Source organism: Mixophyes fleayi, chromosome 1, assembly GCF_038048845.1.
Source record: "Mixophyes fleayi isolate aMixFle1 chromosome 1, aMixFle1.hap1, whole genome shotgun sequence".
Taxonomy (NCBI): Eukaryota; Metazoa; Chordata; class Amphibia; order Anura; family Limnodynastidae; genus Mixophyes; species Mixophyes fleayi.
In genome coordinates this window covers 150,436,358-150,454,154 of record NC_134402.1, presented here as the reverse complement: position 1 = coordinate 150,454,154, position 17,797 = coordinate 150,436,358, and the positions used below count along the sequence as shown (strand labels likewise).

General features: G+C 39.1%; 1 protein-coding gene across 2 annotated transcripts in view; it reads left to right on the top strand.

Moving 5' to 3' along the window:
* Nucleotides 1–17,797, top strand: part of GRID2 (glutamate ionotropic receptor delta type subunit 2) — a 959,624-nt gene that overhangs the window by 544,121 nt on the left and 397,706 nt on the right. For both annotated transcript variants that reach the window (XM_075201703.1, XM_075201712.1), the window contains exon 5: nt 2,701–2,754. In XM_075201703.1, coding sequence (XP_075057804.1) covers nt 2,701–2,754 — 54 coding nt within the window. The remainder of the gene's footprint in view (nt 1–2,700; nt 2,755–17,797) is intronic.

The window sequence follows — 17,797 nt, the reverse complement described above, 5'->3', positions numbered from 1 at the left end:
TCATCAGGATATCTTAAACAGAAAACAGCAGATGCGATTAGCTGTCAGATCCTATTGAGCAAAGACGTGCCTGAGAGATATTAGAGTGAGCTAAAGTTACCCGTGAAATGCCTACAGATGTTTTTCAGCCTTTTGTCAGGCAGCTCTTGGAATTTATAATGAACTGACATGCTGCTACGCTATTACGTCTTCGTCTATTTAAATCTATTTCATTTAGAAAGCGAAATACAGTGCTGAAATGATTATCTTATTTTGAAGTGGGTGCTAGGTTGCAAAATAAAAGATTTATTGCAACACCAGACAAAAAAAAGTAACGGTGTAATAAATGCTACATCTAAACTGCTGCTTTACAATAAGCATTACACAGCATATAGTGCAAGTCTGTAACAGCTTCTCAAAATGTGAGCTAAGGAAAATTCTAATTTGGGGGACACAAAAATCAGCAAAGTCTCACCCCAAATCTAGGCCTGCAAATGGGCAGTCATGTGCCAAGAAAGGAGATAGAACTGTCTCTACTACCTTAACAATGTCTTTTGTTACAGTTATTTCCATACGCTGTAAGATTACCTCCCAACATTTGAAGTGCCCGAAGTTGGACATTTTGTATAAACCATACTTTCGGTCATGTTCTAAGACACACACAAGATCCTTGATCGACTTACATGTACAAATGTGCATATGACATAATTTACTATACAGAACTTTCCAAAATCACTTTGTGCATGTTATTATATTGAATTTATTTATAAGACAAATGTATTTAGCAATATTTGAGTTTCCTGTATACAGATGTATACAGAAAAATGTTCTCACCATGTTGGTAGGCATCACCTCCTATGGTTTCTCCTGTTTTATGAAGAAATAATGAACTATATTAGTGCCAACCTGTGGCAGCACGGCTCCAGTATGTCCTTAGCAATACTTTTCTCTTCTTCTCACAAGTGTGTCTTGTATAAAGCACCATACTCTTCATTGTTGTTTTGTCTTCTTAAGTAAAAAGTAATTTTAAGTGTACAGAATTTGAGACAATTATTTTGAAGTGATAGTTTTCACATTTAGAGTCATACGTTTATTTATATATTGACGATTTCTTATGAATTTTGGTACAAGGAACAGAAAACATGTCATTTTGAACCTTTTGTGCCCATTTGTGAGACCTTATTTTCTTTCATTGTGCCACTTTGGAGAGCACCCAATCAAACACCATTCCAAGTTATAACTAATGTGTACTTTCAGCTTACAGTGATGTGTTTAGACATTTGTAACAATTTGCCTAATTTGAAAACTGCCTTCCTTCACTCCCTATTTTCCTTCCTTCACAGCTAATCTCTTATATTTTAAATTTAATTTCAGTTTATGCCTTTCCTTGTCACAATTTTGCACTCCCCAAAAACCTTGTACCCTAGGCTGCAGCTTAGTTAGCCTATTGAATAATCAGGCCCTGCCCTTGAAGGTTTTCAACAGATTTTTCTAATTTCACCAGTTTACATTAAGATGGTATCTATTATTATTATTATTATTATTATTATTATTATCTTTAATTTAGACGACAGCGCCGTACATGACATATACAGAAAACAGTCACCCATGACACAACATGATACATAAAGAACAAAATATGAAGAACAAAAATATATAAATATACATATACACACACACACACACGTAACATGGTAATGCAGATCAAATTATTTCTTGGACAATGAATGAAAGTGATGGTAGAAGTCAGTGTGAAGTAGGCCTAAGCTTAAGAAAACAGGACTAAGGAAGCAGGCCAAGAGGTACAGTGGGTGATGGAATAGTAGAAGGAGCACACAAGGAAAGAGGGTCCTGCTCCTGAGAGCTTACATACTAAAGGAAAGGGGGAGACACAAACTGAGGAAGAGAGCCAAAACAAGGAAGTTATGAGGAGGACTGATAGACTTGAATAAAGAAATGAGTCTTAAGGGCACACTTGAAGCCTTTGAGAGTAGAAGCTAACCTGATGGAATGTGGAAGATTGTTTCACAGCAGGGGAGCAGCCCAGGCAAAGTCCTTCAGATGGGAGTGGGAAGAGGTGATCAGTGAAGTAGTGAGGTGTCAATCACAAGCAGAGTGGAGGGGGCGGGTAGGAGTGTAGGTAGAGATGAGATTGGAGATGTAGGGAGGGGAGGATTGATTAAGAGCTTTAAAGGTGAGGGTGAGGAGTTTAAATTTAATTCTGTAGGCCATGGGGAGCCAATGTAGTGACTGTTGGAGGGAGACAGTAGAGACAGAGCGGCGTGAGAGAAAAATGAGCGGGCAGCAGCATTGAGGATAGGCTTAAGATGGTCAAGGTGAGAATCAGGTAGGCCAGAGAGAAGGAGGTTACAGTAGTCAAGTGATTAATTAAATACATTAAATATTTTTATTTAAACACACATACACACACTGGAAATAAAATCCTACACTGAGTTACCTTTCGGCAACCTACTTATTGAAATACTTGTTTAGAACATTTCATTCTGCAATATCATCCCCTTTCTTTCCTTAAAATGGCTTTTCAATAAGGGTATTGTTTCAATGTTTAATTATGCAGAAAAATAAAGGTATAACAGTATATTATCAACTTACATCTGAATGATAAAGCTCTGGCAGAGATTTTTATTTCTGTTTGTTCATGATTGAATGTGCCCTACTTGCGATTTTTGCTGACTCCTACTCATTGTTTTCCTTTTGCAGGTCGTTGAGACTAATTTGGTTGCCTTTGACTGTCACTGGATCATTATAAATGAGGTAATTGGTGTTCTAATTTTATTTCAAAGTGTTAATCATATTTGCACAGGGATTCTTAAATTGAGTATGACTGTGCAAGGCATATGTTAGTTTTCAACATAGTGACGGAACTGCAGATCAGTAAATTAAATGTTTTTTCTATGTATCAAAAGAGAATCCAGTCCCAACTGGGCATATTTAGATGCTAAAATGTGAACTATGGTAAACAATTTATTAATGCAAGTCAACTATTACTTATAACTAATTTGAATGTGCTTCTCATGCAATTTTAAAACTCAGCAGTAACCGAATTAAAAGTCTAGTCGCAATGTACAATTACTAGCACAGGTGCCATTTTTAAGAAAATTAGCAATACTTCCCCCATCTTCATCTCTCACTTCCTGCTATAATAGATCATCATCATAAGCTATTTATATTAAACAGTATTACGATAGCAGTATTTTGTCGATCATAAAAGATACTTTTAAGTAGAGATGGTCACTGACCCCCGTGTTTTGGTTTTGGATTCGGTTTTGGATCTGGATTACCGTCGTGTTTTGGTTTTGGTTTTGGTTTTGCAAAACCTCCATTGCGTGTTTTGGTTTTGGTTTTGGTTTTGTTTGGTTTTGTTTTGCTATTTTTTGGGAAAATCCATGTTTTTGGGCCTAAATTAACCCAATTTAGTGCTCCAACTGTTTTAGAGACAAGTAATCTAATTGTTGAGGTAATAAATCATCCCAAAAAACAGTTTAATTCTTCGTTGGTAGGCCTATTCTACACACAAAACAGATTGTCTTCCTCTCCATCTATGCATATTGGCAATGCAGCCATCGTCTTTGAATGTATATTACACCCTACACTTATAGTTAAATATGTAAAGAAATGGAAAAAGCCAGTTTGGTTTCTGTCTCTCAAGGCCCCCCTCCACTTGTATAAAATACCAAAAAATTCAGCCATTATAGACTGTACAATATTAATTGACATGGAGAAAGCCAGTTTGGTTTCTGTCTCTCAAGGCCCCCCTCCACTTGTATAAAATACCCAAAAATTCAGCCATTATAGACTGTACAATATTAATTGACATGGAGAAAGCCAGTTTGGTTTCTGTCTCTCTAGGCCCCCCTCCACTTGTATAAAATACTAAAAAATTCAGCCATTATAGACTGTACAATATTAATTGACATGGAGAAAGCCAGTTTGGTTTCTGTCTCTCTAGGCCCCCCTCCACTTGTATAAAATACTAAAAAATTCAGCCATTATAGACTGTACAATATTAATTGACATGGAGAAAGCCAGTTTGGTTTCTGTCTCTCTAGGCCCCCCTCCACTTGTATAAAATACTAAAAAATTCAGCCATTATAGACTGTACAATATTAATTGACATGGAGAAAGCCAGTTTGGTTTCTGTCTCTCTAGGCCCCCCTCCACTTGTATAAAATACTAAAAAATTCAGCCATTATAGACTGTACAATATTAATTGACATGGAGAAAGCCAGTTTGGTTTCTGTCTCTCTAGGCCCCCCTCCACTTGTATAAAATACTAAAAAATTCAGCCATTATAGACTGTACAATATTATGAAAAATGGACAAAGCCAGTTTAGGGTCACTCTGTCTATGACACCCTACCCTTAAGGATAAATTGCCCTAACAGCAGCCTTTCAAGATGGTATGTGATATGGAAATGCCACAAGTCCCTTTCCTCTTTGGGGGTAGATTGCACCCTACACTTACATAGAAAGTTTTAAAAAGATGTTATCGGCATCATCTTCAGCTTCATCCTCACCCTCATCAGTGTTATCGTCATCATCACAGACTATCAATTCATCGCCGCTTGAATCCGCCATTAGAGAACAGTCAGTGCTTGCATGTCTTGGATGGTGAAGGCCTTCCTCGTGGAAGATGTAGTTCATTTTTATAAACATCATTTTCTCCACATTTTTGGGAAGTAACCTTCTACGGCGATCACTGACTAAGTTCCCTGCTGTGCTGAACACTCGTTCAGAGTACACACTGGAGGGTGGGCAGCTTAGGTATTGCAAAGCAAGTTTGTACATGGGTTTCCAAATAGCTTGCTTTTCTTCCCAGTAAGGAAAGGGACTGTCTGACATTTCCATATCAACTACCTCTTGAAAGTAATCCTCCACCATCCTTTGCATGTTTATACTCATATTGGATGGACTTATGGGCAAAGTGACACTTTTTTTTGAAAAATCCTTCAAACCAGCCCAGATGTTAAATTGTTCTCGTCTGCCCCCTGTGTCTTCCCTGCTTCTTTTTTGGAAATTTAATTTTTTACGAGCAACAGCTTGAGAAAGTGAAGGAGGACACGTCGTCAAGCCGAGGCCCAGTTCAGCGGCCAACTTGCTGAGCAATAGCTCCTTGCAAAAGTTCACATCTCGCTCATTTACAAGTAAAGACTCAATGTAGGTTTTAAACCTTGGATCAAGCACAGTGGCCAAAACGTACTGATCCGAGTTCAAGATCTTAATAACTCGAGGATCATTGTGAAGCGAATTAAGTACTTGATCGACAAGGCCAACATACTTTGCTGAATTGCTTGCTTTCAGCTCCTCCTTCATTTTCTCAAGCTGCTTTTCCAATAGTCTAATTAAAGGAATGACTTGGCTCAAACTAGCAGAGTCTGCACTGACCTCACATGTCACAACTTCAAATGGTTTCAGCACCTTGCACAGCACTGAAAGGATTCCCCACTGTGCAAGAGTGAAATACATCCCCCCTCCTTTCCCAATGTCATGACTTGTGCAATATGCTTGGATGGCTTTGCGCTGTTCCTCCATCCTCTGAAGCATGTACAGGGTGGAATTCCACCGAGTTACCACCTCTTGCTTAAGTTGGTGGCAGGGCAAGTTAAACTGCTCTTGGAGCTGCTGTAATCTCCTACATGCTGTGGCTGAATGCCTGAAATGGCCTGAAATTTTACGGGCCACCGAAAGCATCTCCTGCACCTCACGGTTGTTTCGTAGGAAGCTCTGCACCACCAAGTTGATGGTGTGAGCAAAACAGGGAATATGTTGGAAATCACCCAGCTGTAATGCTCGCACTATATTGTTGGCGTTATCTGAAATGACATACCCTGGGGAGAGTCCGAGTGGTATAAGCCATGCATCAATCACATCTCTCAGTTTGCGTAACAAATTGTCAGCCGTATGCCTGTTAGTGAAGCCGGTGATACAAAGAGTGGCCTGCCTGTGACAAATGTTACGTAGTGGTGTACATGCTGCTGCTGTTCCTGCTGGTGAAGGTGAATGACCAACCCAGTGGGCTGTCACAGTCATATAGTCTTTGGTTTGGCCACTTCCACTTGTCCACATATCTGTGGTTAAGTGAACAGTGGGCAGAATGGCATTTTTCAGCGCAATCTCTACATTTTTACACACTTTTTGGTATAGTTGTGGAATAGCTTTACGGGAGAAATGGTGTCGCGATGGAATTCTGTAACGCGGACACAAAACCTCAATTAACTGTGAAAAACCAGCTGCGTTTATGGTGGAGATTGGACGCAGATCTAACACTAACATTGCAGCCATGGCGTCTGTGATTCGCTTGGCGACTGGGTGACTGCTGTCATATTTGCTTCCCCTCGCAAAGGATTGTTTCACAGTTAATTGCTGAAATGTAGGACTGCTCATTTTATTCACCTGCCTCTGGGATGACGATTCACCCCCAGCAGCAGCAACAGCAGCAGCAGGACTAACGCTTTCTTCAGAGGAATCAATAATAGTGCCGGAGTCATCCAGCCTTAAGTGGGATGCCGGGCTAACTCCGAGCGCTACTGAGGATATTGATGAGGATGGTGTGGTGGGTGTATTTTGTGGCCGTCGGTATGTCGGTGAGCGGAGGGTCTTAGCTGATGAGGGAGTGCTTGTATTCTTTTGGGAAGAACTTTCAGCTTTTCCCAACACTTTGCCATGAACTCTCGTTAAATGGCGTAACATAGACGAGGTTCCAAGATGGTTAAGGTCCCTCCCTCGACTGACTGTGGCTTCACATACACTACAAATGGCTATACAATTGTTGTCTGGATTTGGGTAGAAATAATTCCACACATAAGAAGTGGATTTTTTTGTTTTATGCCCAGGCATGACAATGGCCTTTTTCTTGTCACGTGCCAGAACTGCTGCCACTGGTGCAGGACTTACACAAACAACCTCATCCTCATCAACATCCTCATTAGCGCCCTCGTCGCCTACACAAATCTCCCCCTCATCCTCTTCTAATTCCAAAGTGGCATCCTCAATTTGGGTATCACCGGCTACACTCGGGCTATTAAGGCACACATCAGCAGAATGCTCACGATTAGACATCCCACTGTTGGATGGACTCTCCACAGGGATTGTTGTCATTTGTGAATCAGAGCAAATATTCTCCTGTAATGCCTCACTGGTATCTTGCAGCTCAGCTTTGACGCGTAACAGTAGTTGTGCACCAATTGTAGGCTGGGTAACTTTTTGGGATCTGCCACTAATAGCCAAAGGTGAAGGCCTCATTCTCTCTTTGCCACTGCGTGTGTAGAATGGCATGCTTGCAATTTTTTTTTTATCGTCACTTAACTTTTGCTCAGTTACACTTCGTTTTCGCTTCAATACAGTAAATTTTTTTTTGGTTTTTGTTTTTTGCACTAATTTGAAAACACTCTGTTGTTTGACATCGCCTTGGCCAGATGACGTACTGGGAACACTAACATCAGGACTGGTGACAGAACCTGGTTGCTCATTTAGATCATATGTGGACTGCTTTGAATCCATTGCGTAGATACTGCTGACAGATATGACTTTTGACAGCCAGAAATATTAATGCACAATTAGGGAGGACACCCCAAAAACACAGAGGAGTGCTAAAATTTATTGAGTAGATACTGCTGACAGATATGACTTTTGACAGCCAGAAATATTAATGCACAATTAGAGAGGACACCCCAAAAACACTGAGGAGTGCTTAAAATTATTGAGTAGATACTGCTGACAGATATGACTTTTGACAGCCAGAAATATTAATGCACAATTAGAGAGGACACCCCAAAAACACTGAGGAGTGCTTAAAATTATTGAGTAGATACTGCTGACAGATATGACTTTTGACAGCCAGAAATATTAATGCACAATTAGAGAGGACACCCCAAAAACACTGAGGAGTGCTAACATTTATTGAGTAGATACTGCTGACAGATATGACTTTTGACAGCCAGAAATATTAATGCACAATTAGGGAGGACACCCCAAAAACACAGAGGAGTGCTAAAATTTATTGAGTAGATACTGCTGACAGATATGACTTTTGACAGCCAGAAATATTAATGCACAATTAGAGAGGACACCCCAAAAACACTGAGGAGTGCTTAAAATTATTGAGTAGATACTGCTGACAGATATGACTTTTGACAGCCAGAAATATTAATGCACAATTAGAGAGGACACCCCAAAAACACTGAGGAGTGCTAACATTTATTGAGTAGATACTGCTGACAGATATGACTTTTGACAGCCAGAAATATTAATGCACAATTAGGGAGGACACCCCAAAAACACAGAGGAGTGCTAAAATTTATTGAGTAGATACTGCTGACAGATATGACTTTTGACAGCCAGAAATATTAATGCACAATTAGAGAGGACACCCCAAAAACACTGAGGAGTGCTTAAAATTATTGAGTAGATACTGCTGACAGATATGACTTTTGACAGCCAGAAATATTAATGCACAATTAGGGAGGACACCCCAAAAACACAGAGGAGTGCTAAAATTTATTGAGTAGATACTGCTGACAGATATGACTTTTGACAGCCAGAAATATTAATGCACAATTAGAGAGGACACCCCAAAAACACTGAGGAGTGCTTAAAATTATTGAGTAGATACTGCTGACAGATATGACTTTTGACAGCCAGAAATATTAATGCACAATTAGAGAGGACACCCCAAAAACACTGAGGAGTGCTTAAAATTATTGAGTAGATACTGCTGACAGATATGACTTTTGACAGCCAGAAATATTAATGCACAATTAGAGAGGACACCCCAAAAACACTGAGGAGTGCTAACATTTATTGAGTAGATACTGCTGACAGATATGACTTTTGACAGCCAGAAATATTAATGCACAATTAGGGAGGACACCCCAAAAACACAGAGGAGTGCTAAAATTTATTGAGTAGATACTGCTGACAGATATGACTTTTGACAGCCAGAAATATTAATGCACAATTAGAGAGGACACCCCAAAAACACTGAGGAGTGCTTAAAATTATTGAGTAGATACTGCTGACAGATATGACTTTTGACAGCCAGAAATATTAATGCACAATTAGAGAGGACACCCCAAAAACACTGAGGAGTGCTAACATTTATTGAGTAGATACTGCTGACAGATATGACTTTTGACAGCCAGAAATATTAATGCACAATTAGGGAGGACACCCCAAAAACACAGAGGAGTGCTAAAATTTATTGAGTAGATACTGCTGACAGATATGACTTTTGACAGCCAGAAATATTAATGCACAATTAGAGAGGACACCCCAAAAACACTGAGGAGTGCTTAAAATTATTGAGTAGATACTGCTGACAGATATGACTTTTGACAGCCAGAAATATTAATGCACAATTAGGGAGGACACCCCAAAAACACAGAGGAGTGCTAAAATTTATTGAGTAGATACTGCTGACAGATATGACTTTTGACAGCCAGAAATATTAATGCACAATTAGAGAGGACACCCCAAAAACACTGAGGAGTGCTTAAAATTATTGAGTAGATACTGCTGACAGATATGACTTTTGACAGCCAGAAATATTAATGCACAATTAGAGAGGACACCCCAAAAACACTGAGGAGTGCTTAAAATTATTGAGTAGATACTGCTGACAGATATGACTTTTGACAGCCAGAAATATTAATGCACAATTAGAGAGGACACCCCAAAAACACTGAGGAGTGCTAACATTTATTGAGTAGATACTGCTGACAGATATGACTTTTGACAGCCAGAAATATTAATGCACAATTAGAGAGGACACCCCAAAAACACTGAGGAGTGCTTAAAATTATTGAGTAGATACTGCTGACAGATATGACTTTTGACAGCCAGAAATATTAATGCACAATTAGGGAGGACACCCCAAAAACACAGAGGAGTGCTAAAATTTATTGAGTAGATACTGCTGACAGATATGACTTTTGACAGCCAGAAATATTAATGCACAATTAGAGAGGACACCCCAAAAACACTGAGGAGTGCTTAAAATTATTGAGTAGATACTGCTGACAGATATGACTTTTGACAGCCAGAAATATTAATGCACAATTAGAGAGGACACCCCAAAAACACTGAGGAGTGCTTAAAATTATTGAGTAGATACTGCTGACAGATATGACTTTTGACAGCCAGAAATATTAATGCACAATTAGAGAGGACACCCCAAAAACACTGAGGAGTGCTTAAAATTATTGAGTAGATACTGCTGACAGATATGACTTTTGACAGCCAGAAATATTAATGCACAATTAGAGAGGACACCCCAAAAACACTGAGGAGTGCTAACATTTATTGAGTAGATACTGCTGACAGATATGACTTTTGACAGCCAGAAATATTAATGCACAATTAGAGAGGACACCCCAAAAACACTGAGGAGTGCTTAAAATTATTGAGTAGATACTGCTGACAGATATGACTTTTGACAGCCAGAAATATTAATGCACAATTAGGGAGGACACCCCAAAAACACAGAGGAGTGCTAAAATTTATTGAGTAGATACTGCTGACAGATATGACTTTTGACAGCCAGAAATATTAATGCACAATTAGAGAGGACACCCCAAAAACACTGAGGAGTGCTTAAAATTATTGAGTAGATACTGCTGACAGATATGACTTTTGACAGCCAGAAATATTAATGCACAATTAGAGAGGACACCCCAAAAACACTGAGGAGTGCTAACATTTATTGAGTAGATACTGCTGACAGATATGACTTTTGACAGCCAGAAATATTAATGCACAATTATGGGGGACAACCCAAAAGCGCTGGGGAGTGCCAAATATGAAGAAAAAATAATAAACCTCTATCCTCCTCTCTGCACTAGCGATTTTGGTTAGAGCAATTGCAAGAACAATATTGTATTCTTTCTCTGTCCCTGCTCTAATTAGCCTATGACTACACCCTGCTCTCTCCCTCTGTCAAATGGCGATGGATTGCTGTGGAGGCGTGTATTTATAAAGTTGAAGTATCGCGAGAACCGAGTCCCGAGATCCGACGACGTCACAATGACGTTCGGCCTCGATTTGGATTCGGAATTGGCGGGAGAGTACCGAGCTGCTCAGCTCGGTACTCGGATACCCAAAGTTCGGGTGGGTTCGGTTCTCGGAGAACCGGACCCGCCCATCTCTACTTTTAAGGCATAAAATGTATGTCTTGAAATTTTTGGTCTGAATATACTGTTTCCATAAGAACATAGAAGCATAGAATTTGACTGCAGATAAGAACTGCTTGGCCCATATAGTCTGCCCAATTGTTAATCTATGGTATCCTCAAATCTTACTTTATCCTTTATTCTTTGCAAGGATATCCTTATGTCTATCCCAAGCATGTTTAACTTTCTCTACTGTATAACCCTCAAACACCTCTGATGGGAGGCTATTGCACTTATCCCCTACCCTTTCTGTGAGGTTGTTTTTTCCCTCAAATTTTCACTGAATCCACTTCCCTCCAGTTTCAGTGCATGTCCTCGTATTCTAATATTTCTCTTCCTTTGAAGAATGTTTTCCTCCTGTACCTTGTTAAAACCCTTGATGTATTTCAAAGTTTCTACCATGTTCCCCAGTTCCCTTCTCTGCTCCAAACTATACATATTAAAATATTTTAGTCTTAATGGGTAAGTTTTGTGCACCATTTTAGTTGTCCTTCTTTGTACAGTCTCTAATGTATTTATATCCTTCTGGAGATATGGCCTCCAGAACTGAACACAGTATTCTAGATGAGGCCGTACCAATGACCTATACAGTGGTTATTACTTCTTTCTTTTTGCTACTGATTCCTCTACCTATGCAACCAAGCATTCAATTTGTCTTACTTATTGCTTTGTTACATTGCTTACTTGCCTTTAAGTCACCTGAACCAGTGACTCCTAAATCCCTTTCCTCCTCACTAGTTTCCATTATAGTGCCTTTAATTTATTTATTTATTTATTTAGTATTTAGTCTTTGGGTTTTTAAAACTAAGTGCATGATTTCGCATTTTTTGGCATTAAATTCGAGTTGTCACTCTCTTGACCTTCCTCTTGCCTACCTAGACCACCAATCATTTGCTTTGCCCCTCCTGGTGTGTCTACCCTCTTGCATATATTTGTGTTATCTGCAAAAAGGCATACTTCCCCTTCAGTTTCCCTTTGCAATGTCACCAATAAAGATATTAAAAATCACTGGTCCATGTACAGATCCTTGTGGTACTCCACTCGTAACCTTTCCATCCTGTGAATGCACTCCATTTACTATAACTCTCTGTTTTCTATCATGCAACAAAGATCTTATCCATTTAACCATCTTAGAAACCAAAGTCATTTGTAACTCCCCCACCCAGTTTCACTTGTGCCAATGCCCAATCCATTCAGCATGTATCATAAAGTATCATTCAATGAGTACTACATTCCTATGCATCAACATAATGCAATGCCACTAAATATGCACCGCTGAAATGCATCATGCTTCTCTGGGAGCACCTGTGAAGTGACCCTTCTGGAGCAAAGGTTTTTTCCTGCTTACCTGCAGCTTAGCGCTGCTGATGAAAGGAGGAAGTGCTCTGCGCATGCGCACATCACTTCCACTGTAACAGATTCTGCGAAGCCAGAGAGGCTTCAGCAGTATCCAATAGGAAAAGACGGGTAACGCTATCCTAAGATTTTATGCTCCATGCAAAGCTTATCAAAGCTTAATGCATAGCAGAACATCTCATTCCCCATATTCATCTATAGGGACTGCGATGCTGCATGGTATTTGACTAAACGGAGGAGATTTCTGCCATTTCTCCTCCGCTAGGCATGTTATACATAGCAACCATACATAAAATATGCGGAATCAGCTGTTTCCGCATCTTTTAAGTGTCAAATCAACTTGATGCATAGACCCCGCTCCACAGAGCTCCATTGATGGCTTTAATACTGAGCTATGAGCTGCAGCTGCATTGCAGTGAAAATAACCCGATGACAAATTCTTAATGCATTGGGGGATATCTATTGCACAACGGGTTAGATTATATTAAGGGGAGTAGTGCCCAACTATGGGGTGTGTATCTATATTCTTTACATGAACATTCATGTAGATCTGTCAAATTGAAATCCTTTTAAATGCGAGTCCTGTGAAAACACTTATCTATCAGATTACTTCAGCATGCATACATGGTGCTGATATTTAAATCATCATATTTTTACAGCAAAAGCACTATATTTCAAGCAGCATTCGTAGCACAATTCAAGATATGCAACAAATTGTATATGTGTATGAGGAAAAATAAATGTAGTTGGTGTACAATAAAAGTGACTATTTAGCATGTCACAATGTTGAAACAAATATACTTTTATGGCAAACATAAATATCTAATGTGCATGGTACATTGTTTATTAAGATAAAATAAATGATTGCATATAACTCGGATTTGATTGTCATACAATTACACAGGTCCACTAACACCTTAGTCTCAATGTACAATTCTGTTTGAACACACCTGCCATTCTTTAGAAAATTAGCTATTCACTGTTCCCATTGTTATAAAATAATAATTACTTATTTTACAATAAAAGTGAAGTCTAAGCATGTGCACTGTGGTGACAAGGATATACATTTTATCAACAAGTAAAAAATAAATATTTAGGGGGTCATGTTGAGTTGGAAGCAAAGCGCGGTATAATGTGTAAAATGTGTTTTTTACTTCTGGCCAACAGAGCATTAATTACAGTTGCAGCCATATGAAGACTGACTTGTATCATATGTTTAGAGCTGCTTGCAACCCCTTATAATTGAAGAAGCAGAACCTGATAAGATGGGGTTGTGTTATGCAAGTTATTTAGACTTAGACGCTCCTGTCAGGAGACAGTTAACTTGAAGGCGCTTAACCACCGATGTAAGTTACATACCCGTGTAAAATGTGTCTTTTTTTCTTTCTGTCTACAGCTAGATAGAAATTATATTCAACTCTATATGAGCACATTAACGTGCATAGTATAGCAAAAATATAAGTACTACCTGGTCAGATCCAACTGTCCTCACGTGGACTCATGTGCCCCTATGATCATGACCCAGAGTACTGACCCCTCTTGACTCATTAACAGACCTGCATTCCAGAAATAATATACTGTATTAGGAGAAAGACCAACTGAAATCAATCACGGTGCTAAAGGTTGTACTTCCTAAAGAACTGAAGGCCGAGTGGCAGGAGTACAGTAGGAAGCATGGTCATAACAATCATTGTGCTAAAGCCTAACTTAATCAGTGTGCTGGAACTCATCGCGTGTGCACTCTTATCATGCTCACCACAAGTAAACTCACCATGTAACACGTTAACAAACTGAGTGACAGTGGTTTTATGTGACTTGGCAGATTTGTTCATGCTTAGCACAGCTTAATAATACTGCATATTATATTTAAGAATGCCACATAGAATTGCCTAAAATATTGTTATTATACAGCTCAAATGACCAGCAAATTATGCCCAACAAATACCAGGCTGTGGCCAAACATACCAGTCTGTGACCCAACACAATATTGCACCTTGTGCTCCTAGTATTATGCTAGCGATTATTAGCATGGGTCCAACACTTCTGTAGTATAAATATATACAAGAATATACAACAAAAAGTATATAAAAAAGTAGCCAATTTGCAAAATATAATATTAAATGGAGCAATTTGGAAGTGGTCCAATGTCACAGTCATATGTAACTCCTCAACTTCATCAGAATTATAGAAGAACTGCCACAGCCAAACAGTGTAGTGACTGCAGCAATCTGAGAAGCTGAATGGCAGCTGTTTCACTCCTTTTGACCTGCTGAATCTGCTTAACTCTGATTGGCGAGGCCCTCTGTTCTGATTGGCTGTGCTCCTCAGTGCTCTGTTTAGCTGTGGTCTCTTTGCAGCTACTCTCCTTTGATTGATGATGGTTACTATGCTCTAATTGCCATCCATCAATGCAACCTTGGAAAATCAGTGTACAGCAGAACATACAGTATAGCCATGCTGTATACTTTTAAATTTCCACATAACTTTACGATAATTGACATTTAGAAACACCATATCTGGTGATGCTATAATGCTGTTTCACTTTAAATGACATCAAGGAGATCAGGCATCTATCTTCCTGCATACCTCTTCATCTCCCATTTATGGTTATTAATGAAATGTTGGGTGTAGTGATGGGAACACAACCTGTTATTTGGTTCTTGGCTCTGCAATGTGCTTAAACAGCATCCAAAATGAACACTGTATATACAGTATGAAAGTTCCAGAGCGATTCTATATTGTCAGTGAAGATCTCAGTGAAGTCATCATGTGACATCAGTAAGTCCTCCAGATAGTTAAGCTAGCCATCTATCTAGGTTAGGTATCACTTTGCTGACATATATTTAGTTGTAACTGCTGCTTAAGTTAGTAAGCTTCTAATCACCCCTAAAGGCCTCCCCTGGTTCAAAAGTGAAAAAAATTAAAAATAAAAGTAAAAACAAGAAAAATATATTTGGGATACTAGACAAATCTATTTCAAGCTAATTTACTAACACTGGGCCTGATTCATTAAGGAAAGTACTCATTTTTTTACTTAAGTTTTCTCCTGGATAAAACCATGTTGTAATGCAAGGGGTGCAAAATAGTTTATTAACATAAGTTAAATTCTGGCTTTTTTTTCTATATCTACATTAAATTTCAGTGTACAAATAAGCTATCAAGTATTTGTGTGTTACATGAAAAAACAGCTATTATTTAACAGCTATTATTTAACAGCTATTATTCTTAACTTTCCTTAATGAATCAGGCCCATTGAATATTTGTGTCATTATGATACAAAATGTATAAAATATATAATATGTTTGGGTACAATAAAACAATAAAAAATATTTGCTAGATTCTACTCTCTAGTATCTAACATGTACCCTTGCATGCACTCGCGTGGTACAAATCCAGTTTTCTCAATGCATGAATGGAGTATTAGGAATTGGATTTCTAGCTACTTAAAATTAGTGACTTTGGGCACATGACACAGCAGTAGGTTCTAAAGTAGACAGATGACTGCACTTGCCTGGGTCACTACACATAGAACATTTTCAGATAAAATCTAGACATAGCATTGCAGTGACTTCCCCTTTAAAAACCTCAATCTTGTTGTTTAGATATATTTTAAAAGCAAAATATTGTTTAAAATGTTTAGAGGGTTCTTTGAGAACACATTGTTTGAGATGCCAGATAGAAGTGTTTGGTTGGATTCTTGGCTGAAGCTTATTTTACTGAAAATTAATACAGCATAATCTGGTATGATTAAGCGAATGAAAGCCAAATACTCATTAAATGACATTGCTTAAGTGACAGTGAAGGTGACTGTGTATTTTCTTGGAACTAAAGAACCTAGCTAGCACAAGTGAGGTAAATGTGTTGCATGTTTGCATTTTTACACTCTTTCAAGTCTGAAATCTGCAGTACAGAGTGTGACCTGGCTGTCTCCTGCAAATGCAGTATTAGCATAAAGTACCTATAATCAGCAAAGAGACAATGGAGTCAAATGGTACGTCCTATTGTTCTCACTGGCAAAGAGATTTACTTGTACATGATTCTGCTTCTTTTCTTTCACCTAGCTAGGGGCGTTTTATGAATTTAGGGTGCCTGTGTGCAAGTGAAGTGTTTGTGCCCCCCATATGTAACAAGGGGAGAATGGTGGGGAGACATATGTGATATATACCCTTCCCAGTCTCCCTTTGTCACATGTGGCCCAAGCCCCCCAATGAACTCCCACTGGTGATGTTACCAGCACTCTCCAGCAGTGTGAGCTGTGTACTGCAATGCAGCTCACTGACCTACTTTTCAACAAGCATTGTAGCAGGGCAAAAGCTGCTGGCAAAGGTGAATTGCGAGAGCACTAGAAAGCAAGACATACCTGCCAACTGACCCTGAAGTTAGGACAGTTCCCCAAAATCAGGACTATCCAGCCAGAATTAGGACAGTTGGTAGACTGTGCTGCTCTCTCCTAGATGTTCTTGAAGCTTTGGCTGCCTTCTGCTGCTGCTTGTGTCTTAAGCTCAGTTGCTGGTTGTGCAGACCCTGGAATGCTATGGACCTGTTTGGAAAAGAGATAGGTACTATTCATCTACTGGAAAACTGAACACCCCAGGTCTCCATCCCACAACCAGTCCCAACATTAAATCCCACAACCAGTCCCAACATTAAATGCAGTTGCTTTTAATAAGCAGTCCTCCTTACCCCAACTAACGTGGACATTTAGCTATAATCCCCTACATTTAATACAGAGAATCCATATTGCATAACTACTCCACAGTTGCTGATACATTACATAGACCTCACATTACAAAAATAGCCCCACCTTCCCTCACATTACAAACCTAGTCCTCAGATACCCCAACACATTAATACCCCACCACTTTGCATTAATACCCCATACACTACATTTACAGCCAAACTATACAAATTATAGTCCACACCAACTTCCAAATTACTGTAATAGTCTTACATTACATGAATATACCCACCAGTCCCCACATTACATTAATAGCCCTACTGTACTACTGTATAACCTTAATAGACCCACTGCATTACACTAATAGCACCCACCACACACACATTAAATTAATACCACCTCCCACACCCATTCCATTAATGCCATCTCCTCCCACAGAGCATCCATGCCCAAAACACACATACACATTACATTAATACTTAGCCACACAAACATTACAGTAATACCCCAATTGTTGTGCACGTTCATATATGCCGAAGAAAGGTGAGGAGCTAGCACATATAATTCACAAATTTCACATCTGATTAATTGCCTGTATG